This window comes from Pholcus phalangioides, unplaced genomic scaffold (assembly GCF_987345545.1).
Source record: "Pholcus phalangioides strain wild (caught in Gottingen) unplaced genomic scaffold, Ppha-v1.0 ptg000018l_1, whole genome shotgun sequence".
Lineage (NCBI taxonomy): Eukaryota > Metazoa > Arthropoda > Arachnida > Araneae > Pholcidae > Pholcus > Pholcus phalangioides.
In genome coordinates, this window is record NW_028301611.1 from 6,673,045 (window position 1) to 6,695,964 (window position 22,920).

The window sequence follows — 22,920 nt, forward strand, 5'->3', positions numbered from 1 at the left end:
CTCTCCGTGGAAACAGAGATGAGATGGTGATTTTTCCTCCTAAAATCACCATCTCCAAATATAACCAGGCTTTCGAGGAATCTTGTACTAATAAGTAGAGAGGACAGCTTCCCCAACGTATAGATGAGCACCGGTTTGTCATACCTGATCCTCCGAGTGCGACTTCTACCAACACTTTCTCGGCACCATCCCGTATTTTACGGGACAGGTTAAGCTTTTGGGAGAGAGGATCAACGCCTGAGCTAACCTCTTCAGCTGCAAAGGCAAGCATATTTTAACCACGAACGAGGCCGAGGAATATACCTTCAGTTGCGAATGGAGCGGATGCCTACCTTCTCCCATCTTCAGCTGCTAATATAACCGAAGACCCAGTCAAGAGAGGCTACTAATGCGCCCCACGTCACAGTGAGTGCTTGAAATAAAGAAGGCAGGGTCGTGTCTCCAGTGATGTAGACCAGTGTTTCTCAACCTGGGGCCATATGCCCCCCCTCCCGCGGTCTTAGGTTGTTCTAAGGGGGCCACGGGTGAAAATCAGATTAAAGGGAAGCCACGACAAGTGTTGAAGTGGCCACAAAGTAGGTGGCCACCTACGCAATAAGTGGCCTTATTGCGTAGGTTCGTTGGATCATTCCGTATTTTACAGATGCCTATTTTTCCCATACAATTAGCCTATTGGGTGGGATGAAAAGTGAATACGTGCTTGGCCTAGGATTCCAGAAATACTCTTTTTACAAAAAAAAATTCATTATAAATTTTGTTCTGACGGAATATTCAATCCAATAAGTCGAAAAAGTCTCAGATGAGAGTAGGGGGAGGGTAGATAAGACTAAGGGGCCACAAGAAGAAAATATGGGCCAAAGGGGCCACGGACTACTACTACTAAACCACCACATGCACCTCGTCCATATTCCTCTGCGGAACCTCTAACGAATTGATACATGCGGGGATGTGCGTGTAGTGCAACCTGACGTGAAGTTTGCTTCTGTGTAATGCTTGTTATGTGTAGTGCTGCCATCTGGCACCAGTTTTTCTAACTATGAGTGAAGTGTAATGATTGAATAATTTATCGTTGTAGGCCTGCTACTCTCTGTGGCGAGACTTTTTAACGGGGAGATCGGCTCGCATTTGCGCCTCGAAGTTGGGAACCACAGGAAACCAACTTCAGCCGACCACCACTGCGGTGACGGTGGGGTTCGAACCCCGAGGGGCCACGGACTGAAAAAGGTCGAGAAAACACTGGTATAGTAGACGGTAGCACGCTTTCCCGGGATGCAAGAGGACTTGGATTTGCGTCTCGACACAAATCCGGGTTAAGACGACTGACTTACAGTGCGAGACAAAAGATTGAATTTCCCATCATTCCCTTGTCCATACTGAAAACGGGGCGGGGTTTTTCCCATTCTGAAGTTAATCTGTTGAAGAAGGAGAAGAGAGAGGAAAAAGGTTTATTGGAAATTATAATTGCACCTTTGTCCTTGGTAGAAGCCAAGGGGAAAAAAGAGAAGGGTACATTGGAAAGACCATACATCAAGTTGCCGTCTACGAGGTCCTACCCAGCACTCGGGAAAGAGTAAAGAAGAAATGCCCCCGGTCCCGTCCGAAATACCGATCTGGGTTGGGTGCGATATGAATAATATGAGTGAGCCCCGAGTGCACAGGACACCTGCATTTATGACGTCCCCTCCCTTATTATAATTCTTCATATTCCGCTGCCGCTGACCAATCTGCGTAAACAAGGCGATAGGTTTGACCTCCTCCTTAGTTTTCTTATTATATATATTTTTTTTTATTTCCAGAGCGTGCTCGGATTGGCAAGAGGTGAGCAACACTATTATAACGCGATATATAATATAATAATGAAAGGAAAGAATATATATATATAAGGACCTTTTTTTATGGACATGGGGGGGGGGGGAGAGGTGGAAGGACCGACTACACCGTCGGTAGTTTCGGTCCTCTCTTGATGAGTGTTTGTCCTCCTACCCTTCGCTTTACCGAGCTAGGAATCGCTTCTACCTTGCCCATTTCTTGACTTGAAGAATGGAGTTCCGGATCGGGTAATGATGAGAGCGTCTCGTTTTTAAAACACCCAATTTGGGTCTCTTCGGTCCAAACGGTGAGAGGTTGGGAGCCCCCCCCCCCTCGTCCCCCCCCCCAATCCCCTTGTTTTCAGTGGGTCGATTGTATGCAAGGGGGTTCTATATAAGAACCTTTTTCTTTTTAAGTGAGCTTTGACCTCTTCTAGTTCTCTTAAAAAAAAACCTTTTTTTTTTTTTGGTTCAATGTTGTCTCCTTACCTGTAATTTGGGTTCTGAAGCTGCAGGGGAACCCCGCGGAGTTCTTCACGGGTCCCCCTGCTGTTAAAGGACCTGGCGGACATGGTGGGGGGGGGGAATAGAGGGATTTCGAGTGTGATTGGTAAACGGCACATGGGCGAGAAAACGAGGGACCCCGTTGGAACAATACCCTGTCTTGTTCTCATATTTGAAATCGTATAGTTTTTATGGGGAGGGGTGTTTCGTTTTCTTGCGGTTGTGTAAAAGGGTCTTTTGAAGATGTTGCCGTTTGCCGAATTGTGGCTTCTTCCAATGACCAGGTTGTTGTCAATAAAATGATCCTCTCTCTCTCTCTCTGTCGTTACTGGCCATCATTACTAGTGTGGGCCTGTGATAATAGCCATCCGGTTTCGAACGAATGGAAGACATCTGGTATAGAGTCATGGTAAAAGTCAGTTTTATGACCTTATGTTTCCTCGGACGGATTCATAGTTGTCCAAAAAAACACAGTCAATGTTATGCTAAAATAGACTTTTTGCCTGTGCGAAACGTGTCAACAATAGACATTAACGATAGGCTATACTGAAATTTGACCAGTGTTTCATAAATGTCCAAAATTGCCAAAAAATATCTTTCGGCAATGGTTTATCTGCTTGAAGAACTTTTTTTCAAATTGTTTTTTTATGGATCTGTGCAGGGTTGGGGGGGGGGGGGGCTTATTAGTCACCAAGGGCACATGAGAGGGTCTCATGATATAGCCTACATTAGATTTAAAACTATGACTCGGTTTTTTGATACCCGGTTCTGCCCGGGCTCTCTCCGGCAGCACTAACGATGTGACAAGCGCACATACGTGTCCGAAATGCATTGGTAAGGAACCACGGTAACCAAAAAGAGTAAACATTCCGAAAGCCATTGCTGAGGCCCTAAAACCATTGTTGCCCGACAGTTTTATTCGCCCGTTTTGAGCATTTTCCCAGCTCCGACACACATTTGAAGTAAAACATTACTTAGCTCAAGAGTGCAGAGATGCGTTTTCACCGAGCCTTTAGTGCTGGGTAGGAGGGATCGTTACCGTCAAGGCCGATCCTCAGAAATCAGCCGGATGCCTCTGGGTACTCTTGGGTAGGATCGTAACTATGAGGGGGGGGGGGGCAACTGCCCCGGGCAGCGACAATTTTAGGTGGAAACAAAGCACATCCTTATAAAATTATCTTTTAAAGTTGTGGGGGGGGGGGGTAGCAAAATAATGTTTGCACGGTGGCAAAAACCCTAGTTACGGCCCTGCTCTTGGATAATGATGCCATGAATGTCAAATTTGTCCAAGAGCCAAATTTGCTATTTAAATGGTCTTGTCAATGATGTAACCTAGTGGGGGTCCCAGCCGTGGGTGTATCCAGGACTTTATGTGAGAAATATTAGCAAAGATGGGTGGGGGGAATAGCATGAATGGGAGGCAAAAAATTAGAGGGTTTAAAATTTAGAACAGGCATCTTCAATCCGTTGCTTGCGAGCACCGTGGTGCTTTTTGAAACACCCAGAGTCCTCATTGATCTTGCCCGATTTCGTGCTCGTGAGCACTAGGTCAACGTCCCAATTAAAACACCTTGTACGAATTGCATTAAAAGATTGAAATCACGTTGATTTCAGGCATACGTATGTCTAACTTGCCGTAAAGGTGATCTTCTTTTGATGATGGATACTGGTAGTGCTCGCAACTAGAGAAAGATTTAAGACCTCTGAGTTTGATTTAGAAGCTGCTTTGGAAATTAGTATTATTGCAAGAGTTCTCCGTGGTCAAAAATGCCGAGAAACGCTGGCATAACCAAATACTAAACAACGCTTATTAGCATTCTTGATGCTAATGATGATTGCACATGATGACCATTCTTTGCTTTCTGTTGTGTTTGCGACGACACAATCATGTCTATTATCTCGTATATTTTGATTTATCTAGTTTGTATTCATTCAAAATTCATGCACAAAATACTTCTTCCCCTAAACTTGAAGATAATGAATGCATGGTAAAAAGGTTTTGGCACCATTGGTCATTCCGTGACTGGACATGGCCCCACACAAGGGGAGGGCTGACAAGGCTCCAGCCTTGGGGCGCGGGACAATTTTCACAATTTTTTTGCTTTTCCACGCTATAAATTCATCATAAAGGGGCCCGTGAAAGTCTGGTCGAGAGGCCCGCAAAAGATCCCAGCCTAGGGGCCCTACTCCAGGATGTGGGGGGACCATGCCCCCAGGTCAACATTGTGAAGGTGTTGAAAAGTGCGTATAAAGAAAATTCCGTATATTGCCTTTTCTTTTTTGTCTTTCTCACTGACAGCCGTACAGTAGAGACCCCAGTCATCGAAATTATTCAGCGGGGCAACCCTAAGTTATGCCTTAAAAACACCTATATTATCCCACCTGGTGTTGGGTCATATAAAAAACCATTGTTATACAAAATTTTTTATCTCACTTTCATTTCCATGCATTGGAAAATCCATCGAGGATGCAATATCGTGTTAATTATACACATGATCGTTCTATGTGACACAATCATGCCTATTATCTCCTATATACAGTGCCGTCTTAACGCATGGGGTCCACCCGGGCACCTCGAGAGAAGAGCGGGCTTCAGAAAAACGAGAGTTAGTTGAAATTTTCGAGAATTTTCCAGGTGGGGCCTCAGAAAAATCGCTTGGCCCGGGAAGCGGGGGGGGGGGGGGGTTCATGATGCTCTTAAGACGGCCCTGCCTATATACAGGCAATTATTAGCATTGTTGATGACGATTTGTCGTTGAAAAAACCATATTCACATCGATTTCACTTCCCTGCATTGGAAAAATCCATTGAAGATGTTCATTATTCACATGACCGTGTTTGTGCCTGCGACAACATGCTAATAGGTACATTCGATGATTATTGGCAATGTTCATGAACCTTGTTGGGGGGGGAAAAAAAATCATTGTTACACCAGATTTTTGATCTCGCTTTCATTTCGACGCCATTGGGGTCAAAACCCCCATCGAGTATAAAATAACATGTTCATTATTCACATGATCGTTCTATGTGTTGCGCCTGCGACGACACGATCATGCCTATTACCTCGTATATTTTGATTTATCTAGTTTGTATTCATTCGAAGTCATGCAAAAAAAACCCCTTTTTCCTCCAACTCCGAAGATAATGAATGCACGAGAAAAAGGGTTTTCCTCTCTCTCTCCGTGATCCAGTAGTTAGAGCTTTTTGACACCTTTGGTCATTCCGTGACTGAACATATGCCCCGGGGTCAACATTGTGAGGGTGTTGAAAAGAGCGTATAAAAGAAAATGCCGTATATTGCCTTTTTCTTTGTTTTGTTTTTGTCTCTCCTCTCTCACCGACTCCTGGCCGTACAGTAAAAGACCCCAATCATCGGACTTATTCAGCAGCAACCCCAAGTTTGCCTTTAATGAACCTAGTGTCCCACATGGTAGAAGGCCGGTCCGTCTGTCCGTATTCAGTTTGCCCTAAATTGTGATGATGATTTTTTTTCTTTCTTTCTTGCCTCTGTGTATGTGTAACCAGCAGAAGCGGTCTATCTCTCTCTCTTTTCTCAACTTATTATCCGTTCTCAGCAGGATTCTTTTTACCCCTGGGGTTTGAAGAGAGGAGCAAATGTATGTGAACGCGAGCGTATATTTACCATTTTCTCCTCTCTCTGTCTTTTCCTATATTGTATGGAAAGGGGTGTTGATTGCAAGTTTGATGTTGACCCCGAAATGCCCCAAATCGCATTACGTTATATACAAACTGTCCGCTGGTCTTTTGATGTATATATACGTACATGAGGGTTTTTACGGATTCGCTGAGGAAGCTTTTAAATCATAACCGTGGGTTTGTTTTCTCTTCTGTGTTGGAACGGGTTTGAGATGATAATCATCGGTTCAGAAAAATGCATATTAGAGGAATGAATAATTTGTTCTCTTAGATTGATTTATAGATGTCAAGAACAAAAAATGGCGGATTGGATGTTTCTGCAGGGACGGGCTTGAATATTTTGCGGCCCGATGCATAAACAGCATTGCGGCCCTCTAAAATGACTTTTCCTGATCTCCAGTGTCCTCGGCACCCTGATGCAAGCCAGGTTAACATTAGCACCCGAAACTATCAAACTTATTACGTACTATATTTATGACTAAAAAAACCACCTGGCTATATAAATTTGGCTCATCGCAAAACTATGAAAGTTGTAAGTGTACCCCCGGGCATTTGAATAACCCCTACACTCTATAATCATGCCCCCCCCCAAAAGAGTTGGGCTTACAGGACTCCAGCCCGGGAACCCCGGAACGATTTTCATTGCTACCACCCTCTTCCCAATGTAGTTTTAGATACGTCGTTAAGATGAGAACCTAAGCACTCTTTCCGGTCCAGCGCCCGTGACATCAAACCCACGTGCACTCTGAGCTTGAGCAGGGCCTGTTTCACACGTAGACAAACGAACACGTGCCCAGGGCCCCCGAAATTATCTGCTTTTTGCATTATAGGCACGGGACCCTACTGACGCTTCTGCCTCTGAAAACACAATTTACAAGGGGCTCCAAAAACTCATGTTCGCCCAGGGCCTGAACTTATGAGATAACGGCCTGGCTTGGGGTTTTGTCGAAACCTCTCAGATCTGTGAGTTACCTGTCCTAGACAGAAGTTCGATATTACTTTATTAAGAAATCAAAATGTAACTCAAAGTAATCAAAATTGGGTTTTTTTCTTTTTTAGCAGCCCGGTGCGGCTGCACCCTTCGCACCTGCCTAAGTCCTGCTCTGTGTTTCAGTGATCGTCTCGAAAAAGAGTTTGGATGTGGAGATAGTGAGTCTTGATCACACATTGTCCGTCACTCGTCATGTGAGAGTTGTATTATAGGTATATTTTTTATTTAGGCTCCTATAATAGGTCTTGAAAGATGGTCATACTCGTAGGTGGGCAGCTATAAATGAGAGCGGACTCGTTGCCGTCCATCTTTGAGCAAAGAGAAGTTTTGTAGCTCCTCGTTAAAAAACAAAGCAGGACAGGGAATAGCGATTTGGCAACAATGATAGTATTGACGTCGCATTTTTGCTCAAAGATGGCGAATGCGCTAGCGTGGTGTTTCAAAGTGCGCATACAGATATTGCCAGTTTCGATCCAAGTTTTTTTGATATGCAGTGGATCCCACTTATAACATTTTTCAAAAAACGTTGCAAGAGAGGAAACGCTTTAAACGGAAAATCTTAATGAGCATTTGTTAGAGTTAAGAGCACGAATAAGTCGTACTAAGAGGGAACACGTAAGTGGGAACGTTATAAGCGGGCTCGACTGTATGTTATGGTAAATGTGATAAATTGGTTATTGTGCATACTTTCCAATCGTCTTGGTAAAAAAAAAAGTGTGATAAATTTATCAATCACTTTTACCGGTGATTATGCATAACAACCAAGTTTCGTCGGAAAATTTGATAAGTACTTGAAATTTATGGATTTTATCTGTGATTATGCATAATACCCTGCCCAGTGTGATTGGTAAATTTGATAAGTATGAAAATAGTTCCAAATGAGCCTAAATTGTGTGATTGAATATAGTCGGATCCAGATGTAATTACAAACTTTACTTATAACATTAACATTTACTTGTTAACATTACTTTATTTACGATCTTATAATGATACAATACATGTATGAACTGTCGTGTACAGTATAGCCTATATGATATACTACGGTATAACGAGAGGGCCCGTTTGCTGAAATTAAGAGAGCCTACTAATCCCTCTACTTCAGCGCCTCACGCCACAGTGCTTGAAATAAAGAAGGTGGGGCCGTGTCTCCAGTGGTGTAGATAGTAGCATGCTTGCCCTGTTTACAAAAGGGCATTTGTGCTAGTCCCGGTGGAGACCAGCTGGCTTTTCTTTCCGAGCTCACCTCGGCATAAAAATCCACAAAATATCTATTTCCTTGATGATTTATCATGTTTACCAATAATGCGACGCTTGGGTATTATACATAATCGACAGTAAAAGTGATTAATGTAGGGGAATTTATCAAATTTACCACAGGCGCTTGGGTACTATGCATAATCACCGGTGAAAGCGATATATAAAAATGTTTTGGAAATTTATCAAACTTACCAAAATTCTTGGCAACTATGCATAATAACCGGTTATTATGTGTAATAACCATATATATATTTTTTTATAATTTATTGATTTTATTCCTGTTGGGCTTTTGCCACTTTTTCAACAAATAGGAAATTTAATAACGTCGAAGACCCTTCCCCCCCCCCCCCCCCCCGTCCTAAGCATCTCGGGAATATATATTTTGTCTAAGAGTGGGGCGGGAGCTCTTTCAGTCCGCATTTCTGCCGCTTGAGGGCAAGAAAATGGTACATATAGTGACCATATGACCCGTATTTTACGGAATATTCTAGTAATTTTGGTTGTCTCGATTATAAAATGTCTCGTATTTTTTCAGTGGGAGCTTGCTTGAATTTTTATTCTTTATTGAAACCAATGATTGAGGTTACTTTATGAGTCACGTTATAAACTATGCTATGATAATTATGGCTCCAATTATAATTGATTATAGTAGTGTAAATGGTAAATGCATTCATCTCGCATATCTGTCAAAACAATTTTACAGGCTTTCTTGCGACTTCCAATGGTTAGCCTTTTTAGTTTTTATAATTTTTTTCGGTTCGATTGTCATTTATACTTTTGACTATTTCTTTGGCAATTTCTATAATTTGCAATTTCACATACCTTTGATTATTTTTTAAATTATTTTTTTCGCTATAATTTGCAACTTTACTTTTATTACTAAATTTGGCAATTTCTTTTGTCATAACTGAAAAACTTATCACCATCAAAAAATTATTTTGACTAAAATTGGCAATGTCGCGTATTGATCTCGATTTTCCGTATTTTTATGAAGAAAATGTGATCAACATTTTACGACTCGTACTTTTCTACCGGAATATCTTTCGCAGGCGGGATTAAACACCCTCTCGGCGGGCCGCATTTGGTTCCCCCGGAGGTTGCGCAACCCTTATTTACATCCGATTCTCCAACATTTTCCATCTCGTAACCTCCCTCTCGAATCCCACTCGCATAAAAAAAAAAGCACACGTTCCATCCCCATTAATCAACGGAATCCCCCTCACGGAAAAAAAAACCTCTCCATCGTCCGAAATTGAGTTGCCAACCAAAAAAAACCAAAAAACAATCCACGTGTTAACAAACACACAGAACAGTAAAAGAAAATACGAAAAAAAAAGCAACCACCTTTACATAGGGTTATCGACATCATCGTGGAATCGTCAAAAAAATAAAAATAACAAACGATTAACAGGTTATTAAACAAACGCAACACATTCGAGTAAACGGACTAGTATGGGTAGGTTGGTCAAATAGAACCATTAACTAACTAAACATCTATTACTTCAAAGTCTATCAGCAAGGATGACATCTTGATAAGGTCTACTATGAGGTTTTTTTGAAAAAAAAAAACAAAACAAATGTATATACAAATAGTAAAAATATTTCCCAATTGGACTGAAACCAATGAACACACACACCTACGAGAGTAAGTTTCTTGGATTTGGTTTTTTTCTTTTATATATGTATTAGCTCTCTCTCTATATATATAGCCTTTTCTTATTCAATGGTTGCCAGGACATTAATAGATAGCTCGATAAGTCGATCTACGGAATGGCTACGCCCTCTTATGAAGTAATTGAACCTTTTAAAAAGACTTTCGATATCATCAATCACTGCATCGGGGAGTAGAATAAGATAGAGCAAAGCCACATTTCTATTTTTCCTCTTCTTACATATATATATATCTATCTCTTCAAGACAAATGTTATTACCAATGTTGGCGATTTATTACGATTTTTTTTTTTACCTCCCTTATCTATTGTAGACCTTAATTTGGTAAAAATGTCTGCGGCTACTAGTTGTAATGATAGTCTTTACGGGTGACAGTCGCCGTTGGAAAAGAACGGTTTAATTTTAGTTGGACTGTGCGCGTGTGTGCGTGTTATGGATGGAATTGTGTCGTTCACGGTTGATAAATATGGATGTTACTAATTTTAAACCGGCTTTTTTGGATGTAATTAATACGGGAGTATTGTGAAAAGGTGGTATGTAATGGCTATTATCTTAATGGATAGTGGGGTATAGAATCAACGTCACTGATATATTAATAAGTAATGTCTGTGGTGTGTGGTTAACTAATTTCTAATAATGTTCCAGTTACTTCATTCTAAGGAATGTTATTAATTGGGAAAAACTGTAAATGTGGAAAATACTCGGTGTGAATATTCCAACTGAGCCGGAACAAAATGAGCATTTTTACGATATTGCAGCTTGATGGTGCTCCCTCTTGTAAAGACCTCGATCAATAATATTGCATAAACAAATAAAGTACGGATAAGTCTTTAGAATTTTTATGAATGCGAGGCACGGTCTGTGCCAGACATCAGGAAATTAGTGCCCATAAGCACTAAAGTGAAGTCTTAATTCTTTGCTCTGCATGAGAATTTCGTTGCTTTCTGAACAGTGCTTCAAATACTATTGTTTTTTGAGTAATATTTGAATTTTTGTTCTTTCTTGAGCAAATGTCTGAATTTCGGTATTTTTTGGAATGTTTGAATTTTTCGGCTAATTTTAGAGCAGTGTTTGAATTTTTGTTGTTTTCTGTTTGGAGCGATGCTTTAAATTTTTGTCCTTTTTGGAGCAAAGCTTCAAATTACATTCGTTTGTAAAACAATGCTGTTAATTTTGGAGTCACGTTTAAACTTTCCTCTTTTATGGGGAGCAAGGCTTTCAATTTCAGTTTTCTTTTTGGTTGGAACAGTGATTTCGATTTGGTATTTTTTTGGGATAACTTTTGAGTTTTTGTCTTTTTAGGGGAACGCTTTCAATACTTTTTTCCCTAAGAGCAAGGCTTTGCTATAAAAATTAAAATCCAACGTGTTTTTTTTTTCTTTTTTGAAGCAATGCTTTGAATTTCTGTAAGAGCAAAGTTTTGATGTTTTGTTTTTTTAGTTGAATAGTGTTTCAAACGTCATTGTCTTGAAATAATGTTTGGCACGTCGTCGTCTCGATGCAACATCAAATATGCCGTTGTTTTGGTGCAGTGGTTGAAATGCCGTTGTTTTGGTGCAATGGTTGAAATGCCGTTTTTTGGAATGTTGTTTCACAATACGTTGTCTTGAAGCAAAATGTTTGAAACGACACAGTCTTGAAGCAGAATGTTTGAAACGACACAGTCTTGAAGCAAAATGTTTGAAACGACACAGTCTTGAAGCAAAATGTTTGAAACGACACAGTCTTGAAGCAAAATGTTTGAAACGACACAGTCTTGAAGCAAAATGTTTGAAACGACACAGTCTTGAAGCAATGTTTGTAACGACGTTGCGTTGAAGCAATGTTTGAAATGACGTTGCGTTGAAGCAATGTTTGAAATGACGTTGTCTTGTCTTGAAACAATGTTTTGAACCGACGCTGTCTTGGTTTGAAACAATATCAGAAATGTTATTTTGGGGAGAAGTCAGAAATATCGTCTTTTTGAAGCAACCTTTGAAATTTCTTAAATTTTTGCGCGATGTTCAAAGAATCCCTGTTTCTTATAAAAGTGTTTGAAATGTCATAGAATCTAAGCACTGCTAGCAAAATTTAACATTTGAACACTTTTTTTTTTAAATTTTGTTGTATATAATTAAAATCCAAGTCATATTAAAATCTCGTATGCCTTCCCTAGAAAACTCATCGCTTTTCCGAAAGGTGGCGAAAAACATTAGTGCTGATCCTCACACAGGGTGTGGCGTTACTTTACTCCATACCGAATCGTAAGTGTCAACCACTGTAACCACCAAAGCTACAGGCTCCAGGTATGGGAAAAAATATATATATATAATAAACGATATTGGAAGCAGTAAAAGAGAGGGGGAAAAAAATCGCATTATACGTATTTCCATGATTCATGGCATTCATCGTCCGAAGCCACCAGCCGCGATAAATTTGTCAGCCCTTTAAGAGAGATAGAGCGCTTTATTGCCTGGTCGGGGCTCTTCTCTCTCCACTACTGTCTTTTGTGCGATCGAATTGACCGCGATCTTGATAATCCATTGCTAGTTGGCCTGTTGGCCATCGGAATAATAACAACAAGAACGAAAATAGGAGCTGCCTTTTTTGAAAAATGATGCAACCGCTCGAGTGGTCATTTTTCAAGTGTTCTCCAAGCCAAAATAGAGACAGCTTCGACGATGCTAAAGTTCTCTTCACTTTTTGTCTTTTTTTGCTATTTATTTATTACGTAATGTATGTATCCATTTGTGCGTTGTGTGTGTGTGTGTGTGTGCTTATAGTCCCTTTGCCCATCACTGATCACGTGCTAACTGTATCACAGGGCTAAAAGGAGCTGATCTGAAACTTGGGAAAAGTTGTGACTGGAATACGAAATGCTCTCTGGTTTTTTTTTTTGTTTTTTTTAATCCTCTCGAGGGTAGAGACGGATCGTTTTTCGTATAGGATTGTTTTTTTTCTGGCGGATCGTTCCGTCCGAGGCGCGTGCGATCGTTTCTGTTTGAAACATAAGCTTTCCTCTAATCTTGTCGATCGAGATTTTTACAAAATAGTTTCTAGTTTCGTTTTTATTGATAGTTTTTAAACACTATCTGTACTCGTGTCTGAGTGTTTTTTTTTTGGTTTTTTTGAACAATAGAAGCGCGCGTTTGAATCAGTTATAAACGATGAAGTGTGCCCATAGGAATTTTTTTGTTGTTGTTGTTGTGGGAAGTTATTATTGTTCTGAAGTGATTGATTGTTATGAATTGGTTGATAAAAATTGTTTTAAACTCTTAGAGTTTGAAACAATAGGTGTTGATTATCCTCTTCAAACCTGAGACAAAACTGACTGTTGAAAAAAAAAAAGAAGATCGATATATGTTTATTGTATGTCAAAATGCCCTTTAAAAAGAAAGAAAATGCTTCTTAATTAATTAATTATTTAATTTGGGTTGATATCTTTGCTAGGATCATTTGAGTTAGGTACCATTACGCATACCTCAAGTCTTAACTTGAAAAAAAACCCTTAAAACTATTTAAAACCGGAAAAAAATGGAGGTACACATGTGTACCTCTGAAGCGAAGAGGTTACTAATTAGGTAATAACCGGTAAAAATGAATAATATAATAATAAATAATAAATTAATTAATAAAATAATAAATAAATTAATAAAATAATAAATAAATTAATAAAATAATAAATAAATTAATAAAATAATAAATAAATTAATAAAATAATAAATAAATTAATAAAATAATAAATAAATTAATAAAATAATAAATAAATTAATAAAATAATAAATAAATTAATAAAATAATAAATAAATTAATAAAATAATAAAATAAAAATTCTCAATCGATTATCTAGTAACCACTAGCAAAGTGGTTGCTAGATACATAATCATGCATTGAGAAAAACTACTAAAGATTAAATCGATAATTTTGGAATTTTTATCGGATGTGATTTTGATTGTTGTTTGTGATAGCAAATGATGGATACCAGAGGGATGATATTGTTGTATTTTGCGTTGAATATCAAAATTCTATTACATCGTTAGATATTTTATGGAACAATTGTGTTCAAAACTTTTCGATAGATTTTTTCAAAGACGAGTTGTTTCAGATATTGTTGTTGGCCGGGAATTGTTTCCTAACGTTCTAATTGTCATACATTTTTAAAAAAAACCATTATTTAAAAGCGTTATTTTAGCGTTAGTTTTGCATCTACAAGAAACTATTTTTATCCTGCATCTTGAAAATTTTGAACTGGAATCTTGAATAAAAGAATTCTTGGTTGCATTTGTAAGGGCATAAGTAAAATTTAACTTGAATCATCAGAAAACTTTACTAACCAGCCTAATCAAAAACTATTTTGAGCCAGCTTCTTGAAAACCCATTGTTAGGTAAAAATAAATAAATAAAAAAGACATCGTTAGCCAGAAGGAAAAAGACACTGTTAGCTACAGAAGTAAAAAAGACACTGTTAGCTACAGAAGTAAAAAAGACACTGTTAACCGCAGAAAAAACACTGTCGACCAGAAGAAAACGAGACACTAGAAGAAAAGAGACGCTGTCGAACAGAAGTAAAGGTACTGTTAATCAGAAGTAAAGGTACTGTTAATCAGAAGTAAAGGTACTGTTAATCAGAAGTAAAGGTACTGTTAATCAGAAGTAAAGGTACTGTTAATCAGAAGTAAAGGTACTGTTAATCAGAAGAAAAAGAGACACTGTCTACCAGAAGGAAAGCGACACTTTCTACCAGAAGGAAAGCGACACTGTCGGCCAAAAGAAAAGAGACACTGTTAACCAGAGGAAAACACTTAACCAGAAGAAAATAGACACTAGAAGAAAAGAGACACTGTTAATCAGAAGGAAAATAGACACTGTCGACCAGAAGGAAAGAGACACACACACTAAAAACAATCATCGGCACATCATTGCGTCAAATATTGTGAACCGAGTGTAGTTAAAAACTATTTTAATCTCTGGATTTTTAACCATTGTATTTAAGACTTCACAAAAAAGTAAGTAAACAGTAAAACCATTGTTATTTAAGAATTTTTTTTCCAAAAATGTACACAATGTCCATAATAATCCATTTTTGACCGCTCTCACAATTCGTGACCAAATCGCACAATTTTCGACGGGCTACTTAAATAACTATATTTTTGAAGTTTCAAGAAATTGGGCATGTATTCATTGCTTTTCTTTGTAATTAATGTAAATTGCCAATTAATTTTCTAATTAATGTAAATTATTTTAATTTAATCAAAATAATTAATGGTTATAATTTTTGAAAACCTTGTGACAAAAAAAATTTTTGGGAAATTTTTTTTTCTGATTTTAACAAAATTATTTCCGTGCATGGTCAGGAAATAAACAAATTTCAAATAGAAAATCGGAATAGAATTTCTGAAAACTTCATTTTTGAAAAATTGTAAAAAGTCAAATTTCATTGTAAACTAAATTTGAAAAAATTACTATGACACTCACTAGTACTTCTAGTTCCCAAAAATGTTCATTTCACACAAAAATGTAAATGAAAATTACTTGAAAATTAAAGTTAAAGATTTGTCAAACATATCACAATAATCATATTACTATCACGCAGGGCCGTCTTAAGAGCATCATGGGCCCCCGGGCCAAGTGGTTTTTCTGAGGCCCTACCAGGCAAATTTTCGAAAATCTCAACCAGATCCCGTTTTTGTGAGGCCCCCGGGCCCATGCCTTAAGACTACACTGCCATCACGGCATTCTTTAAAATAAAAAATATAATTGATAAGCTAATCAACCCAAAAACAAACTATTCGACCACCACATAACAATCGAATCAATATATAAACCTAACAGTCCATAGAAGGAAAAAAAAATCACACAGTTTTAAAAACAAGCAACAAATTCCAAGTTTCGTGAAAACTCGACTAAAAACACGGGAAAATAAATAGAAACATCCGTTTTTTTCCGTTTTTGCAATAAATTCTCATGGAAAAATGAAGACTACACGATAAAAATATAACCTTTTTTTCCCATTTTTCCCGGTTATTTAACCGGGGGAAAAAATCCCACAACTCCAGTTTTTATCACGTCAAACGGCATTCCATCCTTCGGTACATTCTGGAATCTTCTTTTCTTACGTAGTGAATAAGAAAGAGAAATATATCTATACATATGTAAAGAATCGTTTTGTACGTAAATCCATTTTGTCGTTGTCACGAACCACGAATTTGTGAACCAAATGCCTTTTTCCTCTTGTTCTCGAACAACTCTGTTATATCAGATTTTAACATGCAGTTTTGTGTTTTATTCTCGGTGTGTAAAATGTCGGTTTTTTTTCGAAAAAAGTGCTTTTTCGTGCGTGTTGAACGCGGGACCATAAATTTTTTTATGGGAAGGTAAAAAAAGCGTTCGAATGGATATTATAAAGAGAAGGGGGGGGGGGAACGATATATCTCTGGGTAATACTTATTCCATTCTATTTTTCTAGTTTGAATGATTTATATTATCCTTGAATGTGCAAATTTATTTTTTTTTTTACAACTTCATCTTGTTGCTGCTATTCCTTAGTGGACTTTTTGCTGAGATTGTTGTCATTTTTTTGGTCCCCCGTTTGTTTGGGAAAACTACTCTGCTGTTGCTTTCCGTGGTTAGCGAAACAGTGTTTTTGTTGTTTGAAGAAACTATTGGTGATAGAGCCATTTTTTTTTTGAGGTAACTATTATTGATAAGGAATCCTTGTTGCTATCCATGGTTTGAGGAAACTATTGTTGCTATCCATGGTTTGAGGAAACTATTGTTGCTATCCATGGTTTGAGCAAATTATTGTTGGTATCCATGGTTTGAGCAAATTATTGTTGGTATCCATGGTTTGAGCAAATTATTGTTGCTATCCATGGTTTGAGGAAACTATTATTGCTATCAGTTGTTTGAGGAAACTGTTATTGCTATCAGTTGTTTGAGGAAACTGTTATTGCTATCAGTTGTTTGAGGAAACTATTATTGCTATCAGTTGTTTCAGGAAACTATTGTTGCTATTCATTGTCTGAGGAAACTATTGTTGCTATTCATTGTCTGAGGAAACTATTGTTGCTATTCATTGTCTGAGGAAACTATTGTTGCTATTCATTGTCCGAGGAAACTATTGTTGCTATCCATGATTAGAGGAAACTATTGTTGCTATCCATGATTAGAGGAAACTATTGTTGCTATCCATGATTAGAGGAAACTATTGTTGCTATCCATGATTAGAGGAAACTATTGTTGCTATCCATGATTAGAGGAAACTATTGCTAACAAATCCTTGCTGCTGTCTCCCATTGTTTTAGTAAACCCTTGTTGCTAGCCCCACCCCTTTTCTTTAAATATACTCTTGTTGCTGTCCATTGCTTTGATAAATCATTGCTAATTATTCTCCATTGTTTGAATAAATCATTGTTTATTATTCTCCATTGTTTGAATGAATTCTTGCTTCTCTTTGTTGTTTAAATAAACTCTTACTGCGTTGTTTATTTGACGTGATTTTGCAAACAGTATAATTTACACTAATCAAAAAAAAAATCATTGTTGAATATGCGTTGCCTAGAATGTAAGCTTTCTTCTCCTTCAAACACGAATTGAAACAAACCTTCTTTTTTTTTTTAATTACAACTAAAATAAACGTACATTGTTGTCAAAAAAATTGGTGTAAAAATAGCGAAACATTAACTTCACGATTGAAAACCTTCAAATTCTATTGACGCGTTTTTAAAAGTTCAAAACATCTGTTATATCAAATATTATTTCATTCGAATTCCTAAACAATAATGATAAACACATTTAAATTCAAAGGTTTTTAACAGCTGGCTGATGTGAAGATATATTTCGGAAAGAGGAAATTCAACTGTCCCTGCGGGGAATCGAACCCACGTCCTTTCACTTTCCGGGTGAATGCTTTAGACCAGTGTTTCTGAACCGCGGGCCAGTACTAACGCCTTAACACTACACTAGTCACACCGGGCCGTGAGTGATAAGCAGTTTCATTTTTCCCATTAATTTCCCATTAGTTGTACGTATGACCGGGCCTTTCACTTACACAAAAGAAATTTACCGGGCCACGGGCTTCTACACCACTCCAGACTCTGCCACGAAGCTGGGCCGGAAGAGATCTCGGCAACGGGATAAGTCCAGTAGCAAAGTTCTGGCGTTCGTTCATTCATTGCCCCTACACCACTAGACATTTAAATTCTCAATTAAGGACATAATCAAAACTTTATTGGTTTCTAAGGATTTAAAAAAATAATATTTTAGATTTTTCTAAATTAAAAATAAATCCTTTGAACTAATCCTTTTGAACCGGAAAACAATTTTTTTCAGAAATAATTCAAAAAAATTATTTTGAAAAATTAGAGGATCCGAACCTTTCAACAAAATTAACACATTCCAAAAACAAAAACCACCTAATTTCAAATTTTTCTACATTGTAATGTTTATAAATACTTTTACATTTGTGTTACATGATTTTATATATAAAAAGGAAAACTTCTCAATTAAGAAAAACACGGGGAAAAAAAAAATTACTCATTCTCGAGATTAAGGCGTGAGAGACTTCGCACGCTTTTGTGCCGAGACAAAAAAAAAATACCCCCGCAGTACGTAAAAAGAAATGTATTTAGTTCTTGAATTACGTAACCCCCCCCCCCCCCGCCCGCACGCCTCCTCCTATATGCAAATTAGCGAAAGGTTTAATTCTTTAAGAAACTTCTTAGGTAGTGTGTTTTAATTTTTTTGCGGCGTTCTTTCCCCTACATCTTGATGTCGTGACTGCCTTTCCTCACGCGTTTATTAATTGAAGGAAAGAGTTCTTTCTCTCATAGTAGTAAAAAGTAAAAAAAGAAACGCTTTTTATGCGCATAAAATACCTATTTTTGAAAAGGGCGGCACGTCATCTCCATTTAAAAACAGAAGTCACAGTGTTTCCTCTTCAATTGAGATGGTGTTTTTCCCCACCACGCTCTCCTTACGTAAAAATAATTTGTGCATACATGTTGCTGAAATTTCGAGTTAATTGTACGTTTCATACAAACACACAAAAAAGGATTTTTGTTTCTCGTATTTCAACGAGATCTCTCGCGAGATATTTTTTGAGAAACTTAATTTCGGATACGTTTTCACTTTCAACGTTATTATTATTTTTAGTTTGCTGCTTATATTTTTGCTATTTTTAATAATAATTTAGCGTTTTCAGTGGGGAGGGGGGGAAGTTTTTATTTTCGTTCCGTGGAACTTGTGTTTTTAAGAAACTTCTTAATTGGCGGAGTGTGTTTAATAAAGATTTATATGCGCTTTGAGTTTGTGTGCGTTTGGGGTTTTCTTTCATGTGTGAAATTTGAGCGGGAGCGTTTTAATTAGTTTCAACTGGAAAAAATAATTCGCCGCTGTGAAATATTTTGTTTTGGATTTTTCTGTGGTGTTATGTTTTAATTGATTGGAATGTAATTAACCCAAGAAATTAAACATCACGTTGTTTTAAAATTGCTAACTATTTAAATCCGTCTTGGAGAAATATGATAGTAGTAATTTATACATGTATGAAAATTATTACTATTTGATTAGAAATATGGTGATTGAAAGCTCATTGTCGATCGCAGTAGTGTTTGAAAAGTCATTATTGATTAAAACAATATTTAAAGTTAATCATTGTTTGAAGAGATAGTCAGAGTCTTGTTATTTTTTGATGATAACGTGATCCTCTATTCCCAAGGGATCGGCGTAATCCGTGCAGGGAATTTGTTAGTGTTTAGTAGACATCCATGCCCGATCCGGGGTTCGTACTCAGACCTGTATAGTCAGAGGCTATCTTCCTAACCATTCGACTGCTCGGCGGCAATATTGTTTGAAGGAATTGGTCAGAGTCTTATTGGTTGAAGAAATTGTTCGAAGTCATTCATTGTTTGAGAAGCAATTGCTCAAAGTCATTCATTGTTTGAAGCAATTGATGGGAGTCTTATTGTGTGAAACAGTTGATGGGAGTCTTATTGTGTGAAACAGTTGATGGGAGTCTTATTGTTTGAAGCAATTGTTCAAAGTCATTCATTGTTTGAAGCAATTGTTCAAAGTCATTCATTGTTTAAAGGAATCAGTGAGTCTTATTGTTTGAAGCAATTGTTCAAAGTCATTCATTGTTTGAAGGAATCAGTGAGTCTTATTGTTTGAAGCAAATTTTCAAAAAACTTCATCTTTGTTGCTTACAACAGTGAAATTTGTTTGTTTGCCATTCATTTATCAATAGTTAATTTTATATTAGTTTTCGCTTTACGCAATACGGTGAATTTCATTCACTTTGGAGCATTGCTCGGAGATAGATCTACAAAATGCTATTCTTTTTCAATAATGTTCGACTGTCGGTGTTTGGAACAATGCTAAAAAATATCGTTTTTTGGACATTACAATGTTTGAATTTGTCAGTAGAGCGATGTAACAACACATTTATTTTGGATCAATCAGTACAATATTTGAATTGTCAGTAATGCCGTGTTTTTTTGTTTTTTTTTAAATTTTCAATAGAGCGATGCCACAAAATGCGGGTTTTTTTTTTGGAACTATGCTACAAAGTTTCTTTTTTGTGCCAATGCAGTACTACAAAATATCGTTATTTGCAGCAATGCAATGCCACAAAATGCCGCATTCGTAACATTAAAATTTGCAGCGTCTTCAGTTGAGTACAGAGTTTGAAATTTCGTTACTCAGATGAAAATGCTTTGGATTTTGTTGTTTGCTCTAAGTAATATTTGGCAATTCAGACACTCAGAAGTAAAATCAATGTTCTAAATACTGAAATCGAAAATCTTGTTGTGTGTTTAGAGCAATGTTTGCAATGCAATGTTTCATTATTTTAGATATTTGATCATACCAGTACAAATGCTAATTGAATCTCGTACTTTTTCCTTGCAGCGATGGACAAGCTTGGTTTCCGACATCTTTTCAACTGCCACACTGTCGAACTAGTGCAAGCGACGACGGCATTCGACGTCGCCTCTCTGATGCTCTACGGTACCGAAGCCGTACCAATAAGGCTGAAAATCCTGCTGGACAGGCTCTTCAGCGTCCTACAAAGAGAAAAAGTCATTGATGTCCTCCATGGTTTCGGATGGACGTGGGAGGATTACACGCGAGGATACATCATACAAGTAAGAATTGACTGGAACTTTCTTAATTACAGTAGTTACTCCCGCTAATTCCGCACATATCGGATCAGGCTGTGCCGGATTATCGAAACGGAAGTTAGTGGGGAAAAAGCCCATTTTTGAATAAAACAGTAGGCGCTCCTTATTAGAATCACGGATAATATAATCATTCGGGTATTCTTATGACTTATGCTAACCACGGAACAGACCAATATCCTAACATAGGTCGGGAAATTCGTTTATGGTTATTAGGATTACGAATTTTTATGTAGACATGTCCTCTCCACTTGTTAACACAATATTAACACACACTTCTGGTCAACAGTCAGTGTCTTTTTCTTCTGGTCAACAGTGTCTTTTTTCTTCTGGTCGACAATGTCTTTTTTTCTAGTTTGGACCAGACTTCCCCCCCCCCCCGATAAATTATCATTATCAACCTGCAAGACTAGGTAGGAGGTCAGAAAGTGTAACCTTATCTACAATCGTTTCTATACTCGGTTCAAAAAAGCTCTATTGGAACAGTAATAGCCGTTATAGTCCATGTACGCATGAAGTTACTTTTGCGATGGCCTACCTATAGTGGAGACAAATGTGCTGGGTAATCATGTCACGTCATTGTACCATGTTTCGGCCTTTAGATATCAGTCGGAAATCACTGCCGATAACCCAACTAAACCACACATACACCTCGTACTCCCAGTCCTCTGCGGAATTTCTAATCAATTGGTACATGTAGAAACGCGCGTGCGTGTGCATGAATGCATGCGCGGCTCTAACGTATGTACGTTGCCGGGGTAATGTTTGGTTCTTGTTACTTTAGGTCCCACATGAGGAACTCCCGATTTATTATTTATCTTACTTATTTGTTTTGTACAGTCTCGCACTTTTGTGTACATATTTAAATCAATTCATGTTACCTTGAATCTCGTATTTGAATGCATGTTGTCAAAGGGTCCTCTAGGTACCCTAAAATATCCTTCCCCCACGAATTCATTCGTTCTTCGTATAAAGGCTGACCTTGCACATGTTTTTTTTAATTGTATATGAATGCGCATACATGATAGGGGCACCAATTATTTTTTTCTTCTTGTAAATCAGATTTTTCCCCAGCACGACCACGCCCTCTAGAGCAATGGACTTATAAGCGACAGAGCCTGGCCGTGCTCGGTCTTTCATGCTCTCTTAAGCGTCTAGTTAAGGTACTGGCAAAAACACACAAATAAGAGAAATAATTTGCGGACCAGAAAAAAAAAATAACGCGAACGGTATTTAAATTTATTAAATATAAAACTGTAGCGGTTTCGTGAATGGAGCGAAATTTTTCGCGAACCGGCACTAGTCCACGTCAAACTTTGAAGAACACTGCACACCCAATACCCCCCTTCCCCCTTTAGCGGGTGATGGCTCAACCCCTTCGGCGTTTAAAATCAGCACACTAACCACACATAAATGTCTATATCAATTCATTAGTAGTATCCACAAGATCTCCGACATCCACCGCGCGCACATTTTGCAATCAACAACTTACCCACAGCTTTCTTAACAAACGAGGCTATGTCAATATAGCGGGATTTTCCTCGGTCAAAAGTGTCAAATCCTTCCACAAGCAAACCATGTCGCAACAGCATGGGAGCAATCATGTGATTCTTTCAGTTCCCTTCCCTCCCTCCGGCCAAGACACAAAACGTCTATTGAAGTGTTACACTGTCCAATTGCATGCAAAATTTTCCTTTTTCTTAATCCATGTCACTCGTTTCAAAATGAAATTGTGAGAGAGAGGAAAACACACACACACAAACAAACAACGTAGCCAGGCTAGTCGTCGTCCTTCATTATCAATCTGTCATCTTAATGAACTGTCACCAGCCGTGACACGTATGCATGTAGTGTGTGTGTGTGTATATATATACGT

General features: G+C 37.9%; 1 protein-coding gene across 1 annotated transcript in view; it reads left to right on the forward strand.

The window, feature by feature from the left end:
- Window positions 1–22,920, forward strand: part of LOC149071628 (zinc finger protein basonuclin-2-like) — a 210,065-nt gene that overhangs the window by 177,147 nt on the left and 9,998 nt on the right. The window contains exon 4 of the mRNA XM_089247741.1: window positions 20,776–21,011. Within this exon, the coding sequence (XP_089103867.1) occupies window positions 20,776–21,011 (236 nt within the window). The remainder of the gene's footprint in view (window positions 1–20,775; window positions 21,012–22,920) is intronic.